Source organism: Podarcis raffonei, chromosome 11 (genome assembly GCF_027172205.1).
Source record: "Podarcis raffonei isolate rPodRaf1 chromosome 11, rPodRaf1.pri, whole genome shotgun sequence".
Taxonomy (NCBI): Eukaryota; Metazoa; Chordata; class Lepidosauria; order Squamata; family Lacertidae; genus Podarcis; species Podarcis raffonei.
Window position 1 is genome coordinate 46,668,727 of NC_070612.1, and position 23,754 is coordinate 46,692,480.

A 23,754-nucleotide genomic window follows, 5' to 3' on the forward strand; every position below is an offset into this window, starting at 1 on the left:
AGTTTTTGATATAGTTTGAATATTCCACACACTTTTTTTCAATTTTTCTGGGGGGAAAACAGCTTTGGGGGAAAACGGGGGGGCGGCGGGCGGACTGTCATCTCCCCCCCAAAAAAATTTTCTGGGTTTTTTCCAGGCCTCCCCATCTCTAGTCTTGCCCTATCCAATGCACAGATTTGACTCAGGAATGGGGAACCTGTGGCACTTCAAATGTTAATACTGTTGTTAATACTTCAAATGTTAATACTGTTTACTGTTGTTAACTGCTCTGGGCCCGGCTTCAGCTTTGGAGGGTGGGATATAAATAAAAAAATATTATTATTATTATTATTATTATTATTATTATTATTATTATTATTTTATTAATCCTATGCAAGCATTCAAAAGCATGCTGGGTAATACCAATCATGGACATAGTAGGCCTCTAAAAGAGAAAGAAAATAGAATAAATATAGATTTTTACAATTCTGAACAGATGCAACACACATTTTCAAAGAAAACCCAATGAAAGAGAATTCACATCTTATTGTAAGGAAAAGAATAAGGGGAGGGGGATAGACAAAAGATAAGTCATGGATGAGGAAAATGAACAGGGGAAATGTTAATTAAAACTAAATCCAGATGAATTCATCCTTTGCAGGGACTATATTGAGATGGGGTGATGATTAAGAGACGTCATACAGGTCTACCAAATACCTGCATAAGCCTCAGTTTCTGCAGTTCCCTGAGATGCCTAATTTTTTCCATGTCTGCAATACTCACAACCTTTTTTGAGCCAGTTCTCGATTGCAAAAAAAGAACCATCTTTCTATCCCTGGGCTATAACAAGGCAACTACAAGATGAAGGATAAGTGGTTTTAATGTGACTGAGGAGTTTTGGATATTATTATTAATGATTAATAGCTCTCTGGAAATGCACATGGTGCTTTAAGAAACATTATGATAAAAAACAGGTCATATATATATTCCAGATGCAGAGAGAGAGAGAATATTCTCTGACTGAGATTCTAAAGCCAATTTTCAGGACAGCTTACAAGAGCTTTGACACATACATGTGAAATATTTAGCATTACACAGTTTTTGAAAAGGTGAAACAACGCTTTATGTATTTTAATTCAGTTGCATGTGGTTGAGTTAACCATCCCTGCATTCATTCCTCTGGAAACTCCTGTTGGCTGTTTTCAAAGTGGCTTGCAGGTTTGATGCAGGTTCTTCCAAAGCAAAGAATGCATATGTGTCAGTTTGCACTTCAATTCCCGAGTTTGCTTTTGAGTGAACGTGCTAAATGTGCTTATGATGGCATATGAATCACGACCCTACTTTAAACCACAGGGAGAATGGTTTACTGACAGGACAGGGACAGGACGAGCAAACACAGCAATATAACTGCTATAAATCCGCAGGTTTTCAGACTCGTGTTTCTATATATTTAGCATCGTGACTCTGCTGAAATCTCACAGGCATATTCGCTCAGTAAATCATGTCAGTTGGGGAGACATTGCTTTAGTGGAAATAATGACACATAGTGGCAAAAAGTCCCCAGGTATTGTAGCTGAACTGCTACTTGCCACAGTTGTCACAGCTCTGAAAAATGTCCAAACATCAAGTGAAGCACGAAAGCACTAACTGTTTAGAAATTGCTGAACACACACACATTTACCGTGATATCTTATATATTTCTACAATATATATATATTTATGCTCCATTGTGTTCAGTTGGGTTTATGGATTATGGAAGAAGATGTAGGGCAGGAACGAGTGTGGTTTTGAGATTTGGAGTGAAACTTTTTTTTAAATTGCTTGACATTTTAGTTGGCAGCATAACCTAACATACCTGACTTTAATTCGGTGGGATACAAAAGGTTGTATTTAACCATCCATTCATAAGTCCACCCATTAAAACCAATGAACATATGGTAAGTTAGTCTCTGTATTAACTTTACTAGCTCTATTCAGAGTAGGATTAGCATTTGCCACCTGAAGAGTTTACAATAAATAAATACAGATATAATGTTTTATATATTCTTTAATGAAAAATGAAAAATTACAAGTGCCAAGAGTAAGATCTGATGCAAAGAAGAAACAGGAAATAGTACCTATGTAGAAAACAAAAGAGAGAACAAAAAAAGATATTGTGTACATTATAAAAAGGAGGAGCGAAGACTTGCTAACCTTCTTCTTCTTCTTTGGTAATCACTCGTAGTCGAGTAAGATTGTCTTCCATGAACACAGTCTTTTTTTAAAAAAAATATATTTATTAAAATTTCCAATTTTTATACAAACAAAAAGCAAAAAAGTTTAAAAAACACATATAGTTCACAATACTTAGTTTTCAATGACATATTTCCCTGACCTCCTCATACCTCCCCTTCTTGTAGTCCAGTTCAAATTATTTATTCAGCAAATCCTTATCTCAAAGCATTACAGCTAAAAAACCCCTTAATTTCTATCCGACATCATTCAACATTCATTAATTTTACAATATTTCTGTAAATAGTCCTTGAATTTCTTCCAATCTTCTTCCGCCGACTCTTCTCCCTGGTCACGGATTCTGCCAGTCATTTCTGCCAATCCCATGCAGTCAATCATCTTCATCTGCCATTCTTCCAGAGTGGGTAGATCTTGCATCTTCCAGTACTTTGCAATAAGTATTCTTGCTGCTGTTGTAGCATACATAAAGAAAGTTCTATCCTTTTTTGACACCAACTGGCCAACCATACCCAAGAGAAAGGCCTCTGGTTTCTTCAAGAAGGTATATTTAAATACCTTTTTCAATTCATTATAGATCATTTCCCAGAAAGCCTTAATCTTAGGGCACGTCCACCAAAGGTGAAAAAATGTACCTTCATTTTCTTTACATTTCCAACATTTATTATCGGGCAAATGGTAAATTTTTGCAAGCTTGACTGGGGTCATGTACCACCTCTATATCATTTTCATAATATTTTCTCTTAAGGCATTACATGCCGTAAATTTCATCCCAGTGGTCCACAACTGTTCCCAGTCAGCAAACATAATGTTATGTCCAACATCTTGTGCCCATTTAATCATAGCTGATTTGACAGTCTCATCCTGAGTGTTCCATTTCAGCAGCAAGTTATACATTTTTGACAAAATCTTAGTTTTGGGTTCTAACAGTTCTGTTTCCAATTTAGATTTTTCCACCTGGAAGCCAACTTTCTTATCCAAATTGTAAGCCTCCATTATCTGATAATAATGAAGCCAGTCTTGCACTTTGTTTTTTAGTTTCTCAAAACTCTGCAGTTTCAGTCTATCTCCTTCTTGTTCCAAAATTTCCCAATACTTCGGCCATCTGGCCTCCATATTGAGCTTTTTCTGAGCTTTCGCTTCCATCGGTGACAACCACCTTGGGGTTTTATTTTCCAATAAATCTTTATATCTAATCCAAACATTAAACAATGCTTTCCTAACAATATGGTTTTTAAATGCTTTATGTGCTTTAACCTTGTCATACCACAAATATGCATGCCACCCAAAAACATTGTTGAAACCTTCTAAATCCAAAATGTCTGTGTTCTCAAGAAGCAGCCAGTCTTTCAACCAGCAGAACGCTGCTGATTCATAGTAAAGTTTAAAGTCTGGCAGGGCAAATCCACCCCTTTCCTTTGCATCAGTTAATATCTTAAATTTTATTCCATGAACACAGACTTAACGGTGAGTCCGTGACTGTGGAGGCCAATTCTGGATCCACATGTCCTTCCACAGTGGGGACATAGGTTTCTGGGTGGGAGATGATCGTGGTGAAGGTTTGCCAAGCATGCCTTCCTCTTAGTATGTTTCTCCCTTTTATCCTGTGTTTGAACATCTTCAAATTCCATGACACCTTCGGTAAAGGCTGATCTCCAACTGAAGCGCTCACAGGCCAGTGTTTCCCAATTGTTGGCGTTTATACTACATTTTTAAAGATTTGCCTTGAGAGAGTCTTTAAACCTCTTTTGTTGACCACCAGCATTACGCTTTCCATTTTTAAGTTCGGAATAGAGTAGTTGCTTTGGAAGTCAATAATCAGGCATCCGCACAACATGACCAGTCCGACGAAGTTGATGTTGAAGAATCATTGCTTCTTCCACTGGTGATGTGATGGGATGATGAGCTGCTTGTGCGTGAAATTCCTAGTCCCTCAGAGTTTGGCTCAGTCCACAAACCTCTGTCTGTAACAGAGCTCCTTAAGCATGGCTCCGTCAGTCGCTGGTAGAATCCGACAGTGGGCGTTTACGGAATTTCTTCCAGCATAAAAGCTCCTTAACGGAAACGCGCCTTCTGGACTCTTGGCGCGACAGTTTCCGGCGAGGAGTGGGTGTCCCTTTAGGAGGTCCTGAAACCTCCCCACTGTTTTCGCTGGAAGTGTCTCTGAGCCATCCCTCCGCCTCACTTTCCCTTGGAACTCCTTCTCTCCCCCTGCTGGTTCCCTCCTCAGCTGATAAGTCTCTCCCAACCTCTGTGAGCCCTTTCACCTCCTGTGCTTCCGATGGCAGTTCCCTGACAGGTGATCTTTGCTTCTTCCACTGGCATTAGTTCGCCTGTCTTCCCAAGTGATATGTAAAAATTTTCAGAGACACTGTTGATGGAATTGTTTGAGGAGTTGAAGATGGCATTTATAAGTGCTCCATGTTTCACAAGCATACAGTAAGGTTGGTAGTACAAAAGCTTTGTAAACAAGCATTTCGGTTTCCTTCTGGTCCTCAAACACTCTATACTTCAATCGGGAGAAAGCTACACTTGCAAAGCTGAGGCGATGCTGGATTTCGGCATCAATATAAAACCTTTTGTTAACCGGACCTTAATTATAAAAATGAATTCCAAATATTGTTTAATTTGTCCATGGCAAGTCCACATTTGTATACAACTTGTTCATGTGTAACCAGTTTGTACATATCTTCAATCCAATCGTTAAAGGGAGATGCATCTTTATTTTTCTAGTTCAGCAACACCAATCTTTTTGTCATAGTAAGGGCGCAGAGAGCCCCTTTATACTGTTCCTACAAATATATAACTTCTACAAGAATGTGAGACAGATGAAAAGCTAAGTGAGGGTCACATTTGATGCGGACTTAATGAACAGCATGCAGCTACGCAACCTTTCCCATAATAAATCACTGGTGCAAGGAAACCCAATTACTACTGTGTAGTCACTGTGCAGAAAGAGAAGGTTTGTGTCTTCACTCCACTCTGAGCTTGGAACGGAGAGTTCTCCCCCACCCTGATTCCCTGTCCGGCTGAGATTGTGTCATGCTGAAGGGTGGATTTAAAATACTTTACAGTGGTACCTCGGGTTAAGAACTTAATTCATTCTGGAGGTCCGTTCTTAGCCTGAAACTTTTCTTAACCTGAAGCACCACTTTAGCTAATGGGGCCTCCCGCTGCCACTGCACCACCGCTGCACGATTTCTGTTCTCATCCTGAAGCAAAGTTCTTAACCTGAGGTAATATTTCTGGGTTAGTGGAATCCTGAAGCGTCTGTAACCTGAAGCGTATGTAACCCGAGGTACCACTGTACTTAAATTCAGCACAAAACAGCTGCCTGCTACCAATTTAAGTGTACATGTAGTTTGGCCCCAAGTGCCTCATTCCATTGGGATCTCTGAGGATTGCCACACCTTCGCTGTTACCTGTAAAAATCACTAATTGGGTGGAAGTGGGGAGGGAGCGCACCACTCTTTGTAAAATTAAAGAATGTGAATTTAGAGGAGTTGGTAAAATGGCCAAGGTATTAAACAAGAACTTTGATATATTCACAGGAGGGGCTGCTGAAAACCTTGCCTTAAATATTTAATTCTGCATTCGGCTTCCCAGCTGACAGCCTCTTATTAGAGAAATGAAATTTAGATTAACTTGGCGCAAAAAGCAGATGGATATCACTTAGGGGTTTCAGCAATAGAGGGGAGGAGATGGAAAACGCAAAGAACCATTTGCAAAAAAAGGAGAGAGGTGGCTTTTTGCCCAAGGATGCATAGTTAGCATCCTTAAGAGGTCACAGAGTACATATAAATGAGGTAGCGGCTTCACTTCTTCGGATCTTGAATGAAGAAATGTTGTCTCTGGATACTCTTAGTCCTTTCATGTGATGCCTCTTCATCCCATTCAGAAGTTTGCTGCATGCTCCCTTCCATCTAGACAGCGGAATTACTGGAAGCCTGGAATTTAAAACAGAGTAACGCTGAAGGCCAACTCATCGTAAGTTTTGTTGCTTGTGATGATGATTTATTCGATTTCCCGCCCTGCCCTTCACCATAAGATCCCACTGTGAGATATATAAAGATACAAGAGTAAAACTTGTTAAAACAACTTAGTTAGAAGAATTGGATGGAGATACAGAGTCTCTCACACACATAGTGTCAAAGTGGAATTAGCTATAATGAATGGGAATCACAGACCTGCGCAGCAGTCTTCACAATAGATTCATTCAGAGATTACTCTCTGGCCACACATTTAGGAGAAAACATGTGTATTCTGTTAAGTTGTGGGTGAACATATCAGACGACACAGCGATTCTTCAAACAGCTCTTGTTTATTCAGAGGCCAGAACAGAACTGAACTGAAGGGTTCAGTCAGCCTGCTTATATAGAGCTTCAGTACAATGCAACTGTAACAATTTTCTAAAACTATCCAATCACTGAACGTCACTTTCGATCCCTTATTTGCATAACTATCTACAGTATCCCCCTGCTGGCCCAGGGTGAGAACTTCAGTACATAACATATTCCTTTGAAGCAGGAACTGAACACTCTACCTCAAGGACCACCTCTTTCCGTATGAACCTACCCAGACCCTGAGATCATCTTCTGAGGCCCTTCTTTTTAAGATTTACAAAATGTTATTGACATAATACTTCCTCCCTTGTCTCGGCACTTAAACAGCTGCTACAGAATCTGATTGCTTTTGGATCTTTGAATCCAAGCTCTTCAAATATCCTTTTACCATCTTTGGGGGGGGGAAACTTCATTTATTTATTTGAGCAAGAGGATATGAGATGATGAGATCTGAACTCTTGCTTTGTATTATCGTTGGCCTGGAATACTGTGTCATCTCCTCTCTCATAAAGCTTCCGGCTGGATGCGTTGATAGCTGCACATTCTACAAAGCAACAGCGGGGTTTCTTGACTGTGTTCAGGCACATCAAAATATCCTACTTCATTTGGAGCTGCGGAAGCCTCTAATTTTCTCAGTTTCAACACCCCGAAAAATGACACATTTCGTTCCAAGGCAAAATAGCAGCAGTCTTAGACAGGCAGTATTTCTGTTGCCTTTTCAGCAGCTAATGAAGACATGCCTTTTTAGCTGACCTGCCCCCCCCCCTCTCAAGTCTGCACCTGTTCTGGAACTGTTTTAAAGATGTTTTTATTGTTTTATTACTCGATGTTTGCCATCCTGGGGTACTTAGGGAGGAAGGTGGAATACTGTTTTAATTAATTGATAAATAAGATATCCCGCGAACTATCCTTATTACAGAGCGGGTTACGCTCCTTTACACAACTCCATTATTTTGATGATAATGGAAAAGAGGCCAGTACCGTATTTTTCGCTCTATAGGATGTGAAATGAAGGGGAAATGTGTGTGCGTCCTATGGAGCGAATGCAGGCTCCTTGGCTTCAGCGATAGCAACGCAGAGCCTCCGAAGCGCAGAGGGAGCGCTCCCTCCACGCTCCAGAGGCTTCACGTTGCTTTCGCTGAAGCCTGGAGAGTGAGAGGGGTTGGTGCGCACCGACCCCTCTCGCTCTCCAGGTTTCAGGGATAGCCGCCTGAAGCCTCCGGAGTGCAGCGGGAGCTCCTGCTGGGCTCCAGAGGCTTCAGGTTCCTTTTGCTGAAGCCGGGAGAGCAAGACTCTCCCGGCTTTAGCAGAGAGGGAGAGCTGCACAGCGCCCTTTCAGTGAAGTGGGAGGAGAAATGGAAGGGGCTCCGTTTCTCCTGCCGCTTTGATGAAGGGGCGCTGAGCAGAGAAGGGGAGATTATTATTTTTCTTGTTCTCCCCCTCTAAAGCAAGGTGCGTCCTATGGTCAGGTGCGTCCTATAGAGCGAAAAGTGCAGTAAATTGTAAGTAGCTAGGCAAGTTTAATTTTCCCTTCTGCTTTGTTTAGGTAGGTGGAACTGATGAGGCACCCTCCAAATGCAGTTTTAGGCTGATGGGAGCTGCGGTCAACATCTTCTGAAGGGAAGGGCACCACCCTAGCCTAGGACTATCCAGAACAAGTTCTCCAGCTGTTTTTGGACTACAGTTCCCATCATCCCTGACCACTGGTCCTGCTAGCTAGGGAAGATTTGAGTTGTAGTCCAAAAAACAGCAGTAGACCCAAGTTTGGGAAACCCTGATCCAGACCTTTGAAAGAGTTTCTTCAGTAGGTTCATAAAATAGAGTCATCTGTGTAGAATGTGTAGGTGTGTTTTAAGATTATCACACACTTTCATTATTATTTGAACGTTTTAAATAGGTATTTTAAACTCCCTTCACTGATAATGTTATTGTTTTATTCTTTTGTAAACCACTTTGACATGTTGGCAAATTCAAAAAATCCGCCCAGAATAAAATTTCACCTCCGAAAAAGAGGATCTGTGCAGGAAAAACCAGATGTATGACAACCCTACTCATTGTTGTTTTCTGCTAACATAAGTGTTGTAACCTTAGATCAAGTGACAAAGGTTTTTGGTTGCAAATCTCCATTTTGAAGGGAGTTGCCTGTTTAGTCTTTCTCTGAAGACGACAAAGAACAGAAGGATGTAAATGGCTTTCTAAGAGCTGTCTAGCCTTAGGCAGGCTAAGGTAGGCTGGAATGAGGGAGAGAGACACGTTTTGATTTCTGGAGTTATCTTTTGATTCTAAGATGCTGATCCTGTGCTGGACAGGATTCAGTTCTTATGCTTCCAGTCGCTTCAAATGGTGCAATATTACTATCTGCAATACCTGCGACTTCTCTTTTGTGGAAACAGATTTTCATCTTGCAGTGGTTGGTGACAGGTGCCCACTTGCATAAGTTAGCTGACTGTAAATATAAAGAGTTGCATGAACCAACTGCATGAGAAGCTGGGTGTCCGTAGTGCCTGGTCAAGAGACGAGATGAATTTTACCATGCACCTCCGGTCTGAAATGCAAGAGTAATAAAAATGTGCTTCCATGTGTGGCTGGATGCTACAGATGACTTCTCCCCAGGGCTTCCGCATGTCTCCTTCCAGTTTACAAGTAGGTACCATATGGCTGGTAACAGTTCTCTGTAGTTAACCTTGTGTATTAAACCTTGTGTAACTGCTTATTAATAGGATTGCCTGTAACTTTTTGCAGCTGCAAGAGAAACAGACTTTCAACATATGTTGCTTTCCTAACCACTGCATCTCTATGACAATTAAACAAACAAACCAACAGACCCACACCTATTGAATTTTTGCCCTTTGTACAGCTATTAAAGGCACAGAACTTCAATCACGATTAAGCCAACAGAGCTTTTGCCCAGGCAGGCAACCAACGTTAAGCTTTAAGTGATGTAACCATGTAATCAGCTATGAACTCTGATTACTTCAACTGCAATTAGGTGCTGCCACATCATCTCACAAATATCTACACAGCATGTTCATTATGTTCCCCGGCGTAAGAAATCTCTGGCATATTGTCTGCAGGAGATTTCATAAAACATAGTCATATTTGCCTCCATCACATAAAGACAGCAGAATGACTATGTAATCTCAGGTACCATCAAAGCATTACACACTTCTCATATTTGCTCATTTGCAATTTGTTTCATGTGTGGGTGGCATATTGAATCTCCTGCTTTCCTTCTCAGAAATTCAGTGATAACTTGGCTATGATAGATGTAGTGTTGATATTAAGTTCACATGGGATGCAGCTCAAGAGAAAACTATTTGTCCACTAGAGCATTTTGCCCAGTGTCTGGTCTTATAGATACCATCTCGTTTTCCCCTATGGTTTCAGATGGGCACCACAATTTAAGAAGGATATCAACAAGCTGGAACATGTGCAGAGGAGGGAAACCAAGATGATCAAGGGTCTGGAAACTAAGCCTTATGAGGAACGGTTGAAGAAGCTGGGTATGTTTAGCCTAGAAAAGAAAAGACTGAGAGGAGATTAGATAGCCATCTTCAAATATCTCAAGGGCTGTCACATGGAAGATGGAGCAAGCTTGTTTTCCCCCCCTGCTCTGGAGGGTAGGACTCGAACCAATGGCTTCAAGTTACAAGAAAAGAGATTCCGACTAAACATCAGGAAGAACTTTCTGACAGTAAGAGCAGTTTGACAGCGGAACGGTCTCCCTCGAGAGGTTGTGGACTCTCTTTCTTTGGAGGTATTTAAGCACAAAGCTGTATTAGTTGCACTTCTTCCTGTGATGGAATGCTCTCTGCTGTGTCTCGTGTTGCTTTTCATTGCTGCGACTTTTGCATTTTGTGTTACTTCAGTTGTATGATGTTTTTACGGATATTTTTTTTTATAGATATTTATTGAAGTTTTCAAAAAAATAGAGAAAAAACAAAAAAACAATTAAAAACACATAAAATTTACATTCCTTACTTTCAATAACATATTTCCTTGACTTCCCCACACCTCCCCTTCTTGTATTCCAGTTCCAATTTTTAGCTCAGCAAGTTCTTATCCCCAAATTTTACCTTATTATTATTATTATATTTAATTCATTTTAGTTAACCAATTTTAACTTATAAACTTATAAACCTCAGTCTTTATATATCAGTGCTTATTCTTAAAAATCTTTTTCTAAGGTCGACCCCAATTCCCTTCCACGAATTCCCCATTTTTATATTAGTAGCAAAACAAAATAGAAGGAATAGAAGGAATAGAAGGAAACAGAGTATAATTGTACACCCTTTGGATTCCCAAAGCCCCACCCCCCCCTTTCCCGGATGTTGATAGGTGAGCTGTGTCGGGTTTGACGTGAGATAAGCAGAATACAAATTATTTAAAGACATTAAAAAAAAATAAAGCTCTCTGGCTTGTCAAGAGAAGAAAAGAGCTGATGCAAATTCAGTGTCCAGCTTGTCTCACAACCAGAGTAAAACCACATCTTACAACCAAAGGACCGAACAATCCATATAAATCATGGAGATGGCTCCTGTTTGTGATATCAAGCTAATTTATTCATATCAGTCCCCTTTCTTTGCTTGTCCATGATGTTTATCAAACCAAGCCCATGTCTAAGTGTGAATCATGGCAGAGGACAAAATGCTTTATCAAAAGAGATGCCCATGAATGGTCTGAACTAAGGTGCCTGTTAATCTTCAATTGAAATACTTTATTGTCACTTGTACAACTTGTATACAGTGAGATTACATGAGCACCCTCCAATCAGCTCTCTTAGTCTTAATTCCCCTCGTTTACTGACGCACACCCACCAAACCCGAAAGTCAGTTGCCCTGTTGTTATCTTTTCATTCAGCAGCCTAACAGCCCACGGATAGAAGCTGTTCTTTACCCTGTTGGTGTGACTAATCATGCTTCTATATCTTCTGCTTGAGGGCAGGAGATCAAGAAAGTGCAGGCCAGAGTGTGAATCATCCATGAGAATTTTCCTCACTTTCTATTGTGAACCAGTAGAAGGAGATCATCAAATGTTGATTGACATCATTCTTCCACAATACTCTGAAGAGATGGAGTCTTTGTTGGGCTTTCTTAACCATCTGGGTTGTATTGATTTTCCAAGTAAGGTCTTCACTGAGATAAACTCCTAGGAATTTAAAGGAAGAGACTCTCTCCACACAACCCTCCCTGATGTACAGCGGGGCTAGTTCTCCTCTCTTCCTCCGAAAGTCCAACACCATCTCCTGCACTAGACTTCAGCCTTTTCATACCCAGAACCACCTTTAACCCATTCCTTAATTTTTATCACATATCTGTCTGGTGGTAGTGCTGATGTTGCGACTCACATGACCTGGTAGTCTGTCCTGACTCAACTGATGGTCTAGCGCATCCCCTGAAAGTGTTTGGTGGAATCTGAGTCCCATACCCACAGAATCTTACCTTTCCACAACAACTTCAAACTCAGGTCTATTGTTTCTAAACTGAAGGGGAGAAAGCAGCAGTATTCACATTGCCCTCACATTCCTGCACAGACCCAGGGAACGCCTCAAAGACAGTAGGGATATCAGTTTTGTTCCCGAATGAATATGGAACACTGTGAAATTTTAAAGCAAACACAAAGTGCAACTAGTAAGTTATTAGTGCACTGAAAACAACACTTCAACACAAGCCAGAGGTTTCTGCCTTTAAAAAAACCCCACACAACTACCCAACCTCGATATGGAGTGCAGTGTGATGCAATTGCAATTATAGTGCAAGGAATCTGAGCTTGCACATAGGACACGGGTGGCACTGTGGGTTAAACCACAGAGCCTAGGACTTGTCGATCAGAAGGTCAGCAGTTCGAATCCCCACGACAGGGTGAGCTCCCATTGCTCAGTCCCTGCTCCTGCCAACCTAGCAGTTCGAAAGCATGTGCAAGTAGATAAATAGGTACCGCTCTGGCAGGAAGGTAAACGGCGTTTCCGTGCACTGCTCTGGTTCGCCAGAAGTGGTTTAGTCATGCTGACCACATGACCCGGAAGCGGTACGCCGGCTCCCTCAGCCAATAAAGCGAGATGAGCGCCGCAACCCCAGAGTCAGCCATGACTGGACCTAATGGTCAGGGGTCCCTTTACCTTTACCTTATCTGAGCTTGCAGCCATCCACAACGAGCTATCATTACTATAGGGTGTTATCATGGCAGTTAAACATATATGACTTCTTCACAGAGTTGGAAGGTAAGCTCACTGGCGGCTGCTAGCAATAATAGCAACATTGCCTTTCAGAGACAATGTGTTTCTGACTACCAGATGTTGGGGATTAACAATATGAGATGGATATTGCCGTCACGCCCTGCAGGCGAACCTCCTTGAGGCTTCTGTCTAGCCACTGCCAACAGAGCGGATGCTGAGCTAAATGGACCATTGTTGCAACCCAGCATGCCCCTTCGCAAAGGTACACAGATCCAAATGTTAAACCACAAATCCTATAAAACGGAGGCATCTGATTTAGATTTAATTTAGATTTCTCTTTTTAAAGCGTCTCAGAGAATATAATTCCTAGACAACAGTGCCGCCCAGAGGCCAGCAAGTCACAAGTGTACCCCCAAAAAGTTTATTTGACTAATTATCCTAAACAACAGTGCCACCCAGGGACCAATGAGTTACTAGCAGGTTTATTTAAGTATATATTAGAAGAAAACTATATGAATTCCGAATAAAGCACAGTAGCCTAGTCTCCATCCTAAGCAGTATGAACTGTAAGCAGCATGCAACTTGCATTGCACAGCAGTGCTGCTGCTGTCAAAGGCTTTGCATTTGAAACATCCATATAAACATTGACAGCATGGCTTGTATCCAAAGTTGCATTCAGCCAGTTGTTCCATTAGCGGGAGGATTTCTGCTTGTGCAATGGAACTTCCTCCCTCTACTCCCCCTGCACTCCCCTAAATCTGATCTGGAGGTTCCCCCAACCCTCCAGAGTTTATTTAGGGAGGGTGTGGGGAGAGGAAGTTCCATTGCACAAGTGTAAATCCTTGTGCTAACGGAACAACCGCATGCCCATTCTGGCTTAAAGAGCTGAGAAAGGCAATATATGTTGGCAAAAGAAGTGAAGGAATGCAAATGTTTGCAAACGAATGTAAAGTGACTAGAATTATAGCACTTTAAGAGCCATTATTATTATTATTATTATTATTATTATTATTATTATTATTTATTTATACCCCGCCCATCTGGCTGGGTTTCCCCAGCCACTCTGGGCAGCTCTCAGCAGAGTATTAAAAACACAATAAAACATCAAACATTAAAAGCCTCCCTAAAAAGGGCTGCCTTCAGATGTTTTGTAAAAGTCAGATAGTTTTTTATTTCCTTGGCAACTGATGGGCAGGTACCACTACCGAGAAGCCCCTCTGCCTGGTTTCCTGTAACTTTGCTTCTCACAGTGAGGGAACCGCCAGAAGGCCCTCAGAGCTGGACCTCAGTGTCCGGGCTGAACGATGGGGGTGGAAATGCTCCTTCAGATCCATGCAGACCTTTTCCTGTTACATATTTTCCTAAAGGTGTTGTCACTTGGCTTCACCCTGGTCGGCAATCCGAACCAAGTACACTTAGTCGAAGTTCTAGTCCCATTGAACTGGACAAAACTGACTTTCAAGTGGACATGCACGGGATTGTGCAATGATGGGTCTACGAAACACCTCCCCAACCGCATTTTTTTATTTTTTATTTTTATTAAATATTTATTAGCATTTTCAAGAAACAAACAAGAACAAAAAATAAACAGAACAAAAGAAAAATACAAAAATACATAACAAAATTAAACAACAAAAGAAAAATAGAAAAAACACATAAAGTTACTAATACTTATTGTTCTTAACCTTATTTCTCAGACTTCCTCACACCTCCCCTTCTTGTATTCCAGTTTAAATTGTCAGTTCAGCAAGTCCTTAACTTATTTCTTTACCTTAACTTATACATTTATTCTAACATACCATTTTTTTACTTTACTTCTTTTTTCCATTTCCTCCATTTATTTTTAACAATCTTATTTTCAATTAATTTAAAAAAGAAGAAACCAATTTTACCTTATTAAAAACACACATCAATACTTATACCTCATTAGTTGTTCTTAAACCTTTTTCCTAAAGTCGACCAAAATTTCCCTTCCACGATTTACCCAATTTCCTTACCACTAATTAAAAATAAAAAAAAAGAAAACAAATTATCCTTATGTGCCCTTTGGATTCCCAACCTCCACCCACCCTTTTCCCGGTTCCAGTCCCCGACCAATGTCCATCAGTCTTTATGTTATTTATTTAGCCTGGAGACCTCACATCTGAGGCCCTTTTATCTCTCTCAGTTCCTTTCTGCCGGTCTCTTTGATGGTCCTTAATGTTAAACCCCAAGTCTCGGAGGGGCTCCGGTCCAGCAGAATCCTTGTTGCTTCCAGCCAGTCTTCCATACTTAAAAGCAAAGCCTGTGGGGGGTTCCAACTCTTGTTTCAAATTTCTTACAGATCCAGATGTTCCCAAGGCTCCAGCTTTCACCTTCCGCAGATTTGTAATCCTCAGGTCTTCAGATCTCCTCCAAGGGAGATCTCTCCATTTTCCAGGCTCCCATTCAGACCAGGCTTTCCACATCCAATTTTTATTGTCCTTTTTTATCATCATGTCAGGCCTCATATTGTAACTCTCCTTTAACTCCTGCACATCTCCTGCTTCTCCTTCATTTTCTTCAAAAACAGCACCTTGCTCCATCATTTCTGCACTTTCAGTTTCATTTATTTGTTCAGTTAAGTAGGCTTCCTGTTTCAAGTCCTTATCAGGCTCAAAACTGTTGTTTACTGTCCAGTGTAGTAGTGATACCTTTGTAGACAAAACATTGTATTCATCTTTCAAGTTTCCCAAGAGAGCGAGTGTTCTGTCCAGTTCTGCTTGGAATTTACGTACTCCAGTCATTTTTGTAATGTAGTATCCCTATTACCCCTCTAGGGGGATTTTAGTTCCTTAATGTTCCTTTCAGCTCAAAACCAAAAGTCCAGTTATTTTGTATCAGCCCTCGTTGTTTTCAACAAAGTTGTACCAAGTGAACCAGCAAAAACAGCAGAAACAATGTTCTCTTTTTCCAGCTGGCAACTAGCTGACTAGCAGCTCTCTTGACAGCTGTCAAAATCTTCCATGCAACAGACTTTCTCTTGGGGCGTTCCCGGGTCTCGGGGGGGGGGTGAAATTCCAGTCCCCAAATTCTTTTTATCCTCCAGTAAATCCTTATAGTGTCAAAACCGTGAGATCAAGATCTTTTCACTAAAAAACAGGTTCTCTCGACCTTAGTTGCCCAGTCCTTTGCTTTAAATTGTTTACAAAGGGGGGGGGGTGACTTCCTTTTTAGCCCCTTCCTGCTCGTTCCAGATCCAAAATTAAAATTTTTTAACGTTCCAATCTCCGTATTACTCACGGGTTTATATTTTAGAGTCCAGTCGGTCTTGAAAGAAGTTGGCGCTCTCTGTCAATGGCTTGTGGCTTCACTCCGTAGGCGAGGGAGTACTCTCAGCACCACGCCTCACCCTGCCTCCGTTCCGAAGCCTTTAAAAAGGCTCCGTCGCGGATTGGGGGGGCGCAAATGGTGCCCGCCGAGTCTCTGTGTTCACAGGCATCCGCGCCTGTGATTTTAAGGGTCCCCGCTTCGCCGCAGCGGCCAGACCCAGACGCTACGGAGCCGATTCCCTCCGGAGCTCGGAGGGAATCCGCCATTAAACAATGGCGCCAACCCGGAAGTCCCAACCGCATTTTTTTAACAACACCCAACCCTTTTAAAAAAAATTTATTTTATTAAGGTGATTTCAGTTAAAAGAAATAAAGTGATACAGAAGAAAAGAAGGAAAAGTGAGAGGGAGAGAAATAACAACAAAGATACATATAAAAACGAAAATACACACACACAAAAAGCAATATACAATATTCCCATACGTTCTTGTATAAATTGGTATAGTTTTATTGTCCCAGTGCTTATGTAAATGCAAATAGCCTACTACATTTTCTATAAACTCATTCCAAATGTTATCCTATTTATCCATATGGAGTCTGTGCCTGTAAGCAGTCCATTCATAAATTTTCAGTGATATCATATCATCAATCCATGGATTGAAGGGTATCGTATCTTTATTTTTCCAGTTCCTCAACACTCAACCCTATAAACGGGGAGCAGGGAATCCCACAAAGTCACTGGACCATACTTAGAATTGTAAGAGTTGGAAGGGACCCAAGAGGAACTTCTACTCTGATCCCCTGCAAGGCAGAAATCTCAACTCAAGCCTCCCGGACAGATATCCATCTAACCTCTGCTTAAAAACCTCCAAGGAAGGAGACTCCACCACTTTTCCAGGGAGTCACGTGAAGGATTGCAGCCCGAGACTTATAAACGCCTGGATGGCTCAGTTGGTGCTGATAACGCCAAGGTCGCAGGTTTGATCCCCGTATGGGACAGCTGCATATTTGGGTTGGACTAGATGATCCTTAGGGTCCCTTCCAACTCCACGATTCTATGAAACTGTTATCTGGATTTGCCACCAATCAGCGTGGGCGTATCCAAGTGGAGGCAGCTGCCCCCCAAATAAACAAAAAACTGAGGTTCTGCTCCCCCTAACGAAGATTCTGGCTATGCCATGCCCACCCAGATATGTTGGTTTTTTAAAAACACAGTTTCTCATCCTATCTATGAGAAACCTCCCAACTCCTTTCCCACTTTCCACACCCCTCTTTTTTATTTCATTAATAATAATTTTAATAGTTTTCAATTACAAGCCAATAACAGCCTCATTATAACAATACCAATTTATAATACAATTATTCGGTGCTTTTTTTCTGGGGGGACGCATACCCCTAAACATTTTGCAAATTTAAGTTTGGCCTCGTTGAGGGGCAGTAGTTCAATATGAGTAGGAAAATGAGAGTACCCCTAAACATTTTTTATAGAAAAAAAGCACTGCAATTATTAATACCAATCGTTCAAATACCTATTTTTTAAAAAACTCTTTTTCACTCCTTTTCACAATAGGAAGGGAACCTACCCTAAACGATGCCGACATAAAAACCTTACGCATGTGCTAAGTTGGAAAAACGAATTTATTTTTTTTTAGTGTGTTTATCCCCCACCCTCTCCTCTTTCCCCACTGGATACCACATTGCCTTCCAATGACCATAACCAAAAGACTACTGATGATGATATATTGAATTTATTGATGATGATTGAGGATGATGATGTATTGATGTATTTATTGATGATGATGATGTATTGAATTTATATGCCGCCCTATGCCTGGAGGTCTGAACCAGAAAAGAAAGAGAGGAGAGAGAGAGATTGCACGTTCTTTTGTCATTCATGAAAATCTTTAATAAAAAATCATTTTTTTAAAAAACAACAACAACCCCACAGAGCAGAAGCGGACTCGAAAGCAGCCAGTTTGTCCTCCTAAACCATAGAGGATGAGCTGCAGAGCGGCACCCGGAAGGAGCGCGCCGGAAGGGCCGCGCACGCGCGTTGTTGTTTCGCCCGCGTCGGTCGTGAGGAGAGACGCGAGGGGCGGCGAGGGTGCGCTGCGCGCGTGGGTTTGGGCGCCGAGCCGTGTCTTCCGCGGAGCCCCGGTGCGCGCGATCCAAGGGGAGGCGATGGCGCAGGCGCTGAACCTCAACAACGAGGTGAGCGGAGGGGGAAGGCGCCCGGCGGGTTGAGGATGACCGGTCGGGGAAATGCGCGCGCGGGGAGGGCCGCGAAACGGCGCCCTCGCCCAAGGGAGTCGAGGGCGGGAGCTTCGCTGAGTGAGGATCAGGGCCCTCCCAATAAACGCCGCCTTCTGAGGGAGTCCTTGCGCGGGGTTGGACTGGATGACCCTTGGGGAACCCTTCCAGCTCCGTGAAGCTCATCCCACCGCTGGGTAGGAGGTGTCGAATTACAGATTTAGGCGTGGGACCTTTAAGTATTGGCTTCGGATGAATTAAAATCCCACCGGTCTACTACCCTTAGTAAAATAGAAAACAAAAGGTAAAAGGCGTCTGGATGGTTAAGTTCAGTCACAAGCGACTATGGGGTTGCAGCGCTCATCTCGTTTTTCAGAGTGATGAGTGCTGCACCCCATAGCCCATATGTAGTCAAACTAAGGGCCGGATCAGGCCCAGTCGGCTTCTAAATCCGGCCCACGGAATCAGCGTGTTTTTACATGAGTAGAATGTGTCGTTTTATTTAAAATGCATCTCTGGGTTATTTGTGGGGCCTGTCTGGTTTTTTTACATGAGTAGAATGTGTGCTTTTATTTAAAATGCATCTCTGGGTTATTTGTGGGGCACAGGAATTCGTTCATTTCCCCCCAGAAAATATAGTCCGGCCCCCCACAAGGTCTGAGGGACAGTGGACCAGCCCCCTGCTGAAAAAGTTTGCTGACCGCTGATAGCCGAATTCAACTGGACTTTACCATCCAGGGGTCCTTTACCTTGTTTAGGTAAAGGTAAAGGGACCCCTGACCATTAGGTCCAGTCGTGGCCGACTCTGGGGTTGCGGCGCTCATTTCGCTTTATTGGCCGAGGGAGCCGGCGTACAGCTTCCGGATCATGTGGCCAGCATGACTAAGCCGCTTCTGGCCAACCAGAGCAGCACATGGAAACACCATTTACCTTCCTGCCGGAGCAGTACCTATTTATCTACTTGCACTTTGATGTGCTTTCGACCTGCTAGGTTGGCAGGAGCAGGGACTGAGCAACGGGAGCTCACCCCGTCGCAGGGATTTGAACCGCCGACCTTCTGATCGGCAAGCCCTAGGCTCTGTGGTTTAAGCCACAGCGCCACCCACGTCCCTTACCTTTTATACCTTTACCCTTATGGTGTGTATTTTTATATTGTAAGCTGCCCTGGGATGTAAGGTTAAGGTAAAAGACCCCTCGACAGTTAAGTCCAGTCAAAGGCGACTATGGGGTTGCGACACTTATCTCGCTTTCAGGCAGAGGGAGCTGGTGTTTGTCCACAGACACTTTCTGGGTCATGTGGCCAGCATGACTAAACTGCTTCTGGCACAACGGAACACCATGACGGAAGCCAGAGTGCACGGAAATGCTGTTTACCTTCCCGCTGCAGCAGTACCTATTTATCTACTCGTGCCGGTGCGCTTTCAAACTGCTAGGTTGGCAGGATCTGGGACAGAGCAACGGGAGCTCACTGCTGCCAGGATTCGAACTGCTGACCTTCCCGATCAGCAAGCCCAAGAGGCTCAGTGGTTTAGACCGCAGTGCCACCCGCTCCACTACTCTTAGTATCACAAGATTGTCACGAGAGCACTTGGACTAAAATGGTCAACCCAACGCTTTGCGTTTCTGGTTTATCACCGCAACAGTTTATCACCGCAACTGGTTTATCTGGTTTATCACCGCAACTGGGCTTCGGTAAAGCAAATAATTAAATCAGACAGTGCCTATATGATATTGAGCAACAGAGTAATTTGGCCACCAGAAGGAAATTTTGTCCGTGGTATGGTTATTTGCCACCTAGTCATTTTGACCCAATGGCATCCTATCTGCAAAATGTAACTATTCCAAAATACAGGCGTGCTTTTACTTACGCAAGATGGACTATACTGCCTTCGGCTGTACTTGAGGGTCAGTTTCAAAAAATCCTGCTGGAAAAAACAGTTATGTCTCTGTGGAGATGGCAATATTTAGTGGCTCATGTGTTTCTGGATCGCACGCTTTATAAACATTTGAGGAGTGAGGTTATTACCCCTTTATTATTGTCCATGCGGGGTCGCTCAACTATTGCTACTCTGTCCTTTCTTCCAGCAGATCAAGATAATCAGGTGACATCAAAAACTGAAATTTTTTTTTGCAGGGGCAATTGAATAAGATCTATTATTTGATTATTGTTGTAAACCTCCAGAATGTATTTTGTATAGTTAAGTTTTTACCTCTGTCTTCAGTACATTTTATTTTATTTTATTGCTATGGCTAGTGGCTGATGCAAGTAAAGATGCGTCGTCTTCTTCAGGAGCGCTACCTCGGCTGTTTTGGCTTTGTAGTGCTACTGCAAAACTCCTGAGCTTGCTCAGTGTCCGTTGCCCTGCAGATATCGAGAGCAGTGCCCATTTGTTTCTCCATAGGGTCATAGAGTTGGAAGGGACCTGGAGGGTCATCTAGTCCAACCCCCTGCACAATGCAAGGATCTCTTTTGCCCAGCATGGGGCATGAACCCACAATCCTAAGAGTCTCATGTTCTGCTGGCTGAGCTATCCGACACAACATTTCCCAGGTGCCTTTTCTTCCTCTTAGAACAGCTGCAGCCCCATGCTCTGCATGTTTACCCTCAGAAGTAGACCCTGCTAAGTGCACCAATTAAGGGTGCAGTGAGTTGCAGTATTGACTTTCCCTCTCGCCAAAGGGCCACTGTGTTAGGTCACATCCACAGCATACATTTAAAGCACTGTTCTAACATGGTCATGGCTACCCGCAAAGAAGCCCGGGAACTGTAGTATCTTAAGGGTGCTGACCTCACAGTCCTACTATTGCCAGCACCTTTAACAAACTATAGGGTTCTCCATGGCTGTTAAACTGGTATAAGAGCACTTTAAGTCTGCGGTGTGGGTATGGTCTTAGTCTTTTACAGCAAAAACAACCGAGTGTCTTGTCACACCTGAAAAAAACAATCAAATTTATTATAGCATACCTTTTTTGCAACTTTTCAAAATGCATGTTTATATTGATTAAATGACCTGTGGTCCACAAAAGTTTACATCTTAATACTCCTCATGTTGACCCAATTTGGTTGAGACATTAACTTTGCCTTTCCTCCATTTCTGTGCCTTTCTTTTCTCCTCCTTTCTTTCTTTCACACACACCTGTCTTCATTATCTTCTTTTCATAGTTTTGTGTTTCACGTTCTCCCACATCTTCTCTTTCCCTGTTTCATAGTGTTGCTGTGCATTTTCTGTGCAGAAGTAAAAGAGCTGAAAACTGAAAACTCTGTTGAGTGGGCAGGTACTACTGCCAGTGGTGGCCTTACTAGTGGTAGCCAGCACAAGCCCTCAAAACAGGGAATTGTGGGAGTAGAGAAGGTGTGGAACTGGGCCTGATAAGGATTTGCTGGTTCAGCTACTGGTTGGGTCTCTATGCAGCACCAGCATGGATTGGGTGCAGTGAAAACCGGAAGCTTGTGGCCATAAGTGGCAGAGCTGCAGATGCATTGTTCTGTACTGCTACTTCTTCCTGGGAGTTAGACTCACTCCCTAAGGCTTACAAAATACTTAAGGACACCAATTGTGAAGGAGAAGGTTGGATTTCTTTGTACGTGCGCATCTCTTTTGTGATTGCATGGAACAGCATCATGTCGTTAACACCTGAAGAAGTAGGTCAATTTCTAAGACTGTAAATGATGAACTCTAGTGTCCCACTGTAGATCCAGTTAAATCCCTTGACATTCAATTCTTATGATTCTCTTATTTGACATCTTCCAGTGGGATCACTTTGTCAGTCTGTTACACCAAAAAACAAAGCAGGTGAAGTAAACTCTAGTTCATGAAAGCTTATTCCATAATAATTTTCTTAGGCTTTAAGGTATCACAGGATGCCTTCTTCTCTTTCATTAGATGTTTGATATATTGGATACTTGCACCAAGTTTACCCTTGCTATCTTTTATGCTTTTTTAATGCTACTTTTAATTGTTTGATAGTTGTCATGCTTTATTCTGATTTTAGTTGGGCTTTGTGTTTTTATTCTTTGCTGTTTTTATTGTGAATTGTATTTTCTATTTTAGATTTAGATCTGACACACTTGCAAGTGTTAAAAAATACAAGAAGTGGTAGAAAATGTTTGAGGTTACAAAAGGGATAATATGTTTCAGCAATACATTTAATTTTGCGGTTGTTTGAATATCAGACTTCGAATTTAACACTGGTTTATACTATATATACACATTTTAATACACACTATACTTAATCTGCTTCTCCCTGCTGTCCAGCTTGATCATGCAGCACCACAGCTGCAGTTTGTTGTGAGTACCCTTCTTTTCATATCCATGCAAAGCACTTTAGCATCAGAGATAGCTGTTATTGGGTAAGAACTGCATAAGTGTCTATTGCTGACTAGGAATCGGGAGTAGGGACAAATACTTACTATTTTATTCAATTTCTAAACTGCCCTTTGTAATCAGTTACGATCCCAGGGCTGTTTACAAAACCAGCGTCAAATTATTTAAAAAATGACATTCAACCAACAGTTATATTTTTAATCAGAACAGCAGACATCGCTCATAATCACTTCTCAAATTAGCTTCCCCAAAAGATTAGGGTGAAGAGGTAAGTCACCAGCTGGGTGCCAATAATGATGTCACCAGTCATACCCCCCAAATAAGTTTCATAGACAAGATGCCAACACAGAGAAGGCCTTATCGCATGTCATTGTCACATGAGCCTATCTTAATGCACAGGCAGGATAATAGGAATATATAGCCACAAGTGAAGAAGCCATTGTGCTGTACGTGTGTAAATATTATTGATCTCATTCAAGTCTCTGAGCTGTTGGGAAAAGAAAAATAATCTGTCTTTTTCTTTCTTCTCCTTTTTTGTAACTTTTAAAAGCAATAAATATTATTTTTAAAAAAAGAAAAGAAAAATAATCTATTCATATATTGGTATGAAGCAGGCTTCATTTAAGGTTAGTGTTGGAGCAGGGAATGATCCCGATTTGCAATTATGCTTGCAATCTGGAAACAGCCTTTTCCCGGAGACCTAAACAATCAGCGATGCATTGTTAATTTGTATAATAGAATTTTGATTCTTCTGGTCATAACTTTTTGGCAAAGAATAATCAAAAGAAAAAATTAAGATGAAATGGTCACATATTTAAAAATATACTCGTAAAATGGCTTTATGTGCAAATAATACTTGAAAATGTTGCTAGGTGGCAGCACAAAATAAGTAATAAGCTCCTCTTAACCCCCACCCCTGCACTACTTGTACAAGTTCTCTTGCAAATGTGCTTAATTTACAAACTGATTAATTTAAAGGCTTAAATATATGTAGTGTTCCAAACAGAATTGTGAGATGTATTCTTTTAGGACAGAATCCCCCCGCCCTTCAGTGTTTACATATACACTTTTACTGGCACTTGGGTATTTGGGGTGAAACTTCAGGACTTCATTCTGCTTTCCTATAGATGGAGCATAGCAAAGCCCTCTCACCTATTTTGCGA

At 41.9% G+C, this 23,754-nt stretch overlaps 1 protein-coding gene across 3 annotated transcripts in view; it reads left to right on the forward strand.

Moving 5' to 3' along the window:
* The first annotated feature begins 18,083 nt into the window (after positions 1-18,083).
* The window catches only part of SRFBP1 (serum response factor binding protein 1), a 49,360-nt gene continuing 43,689 nt past the window's right edge, over positions 18,084-23,754 (forward strand). For 2 of the 3 annotated variants that reach the window (XM_053408029.1, XM_053408031.1), the window contains exon 1: positions 18,084-18,227. In XM_053408029.1, the coding sequence (XP_053264004.1) occupies positions 18,198-18,227 (30 nt within the window). In that variant the 5' untranslated portion in view covers positions 18,084-18,197. Of the gene's footprint in view, positions 18,228-18,548; positions 18,571-23,754 lie in introns of those variants that run through there. The other variant, XM_053408030.1, reaches the window with a different exon arrangement.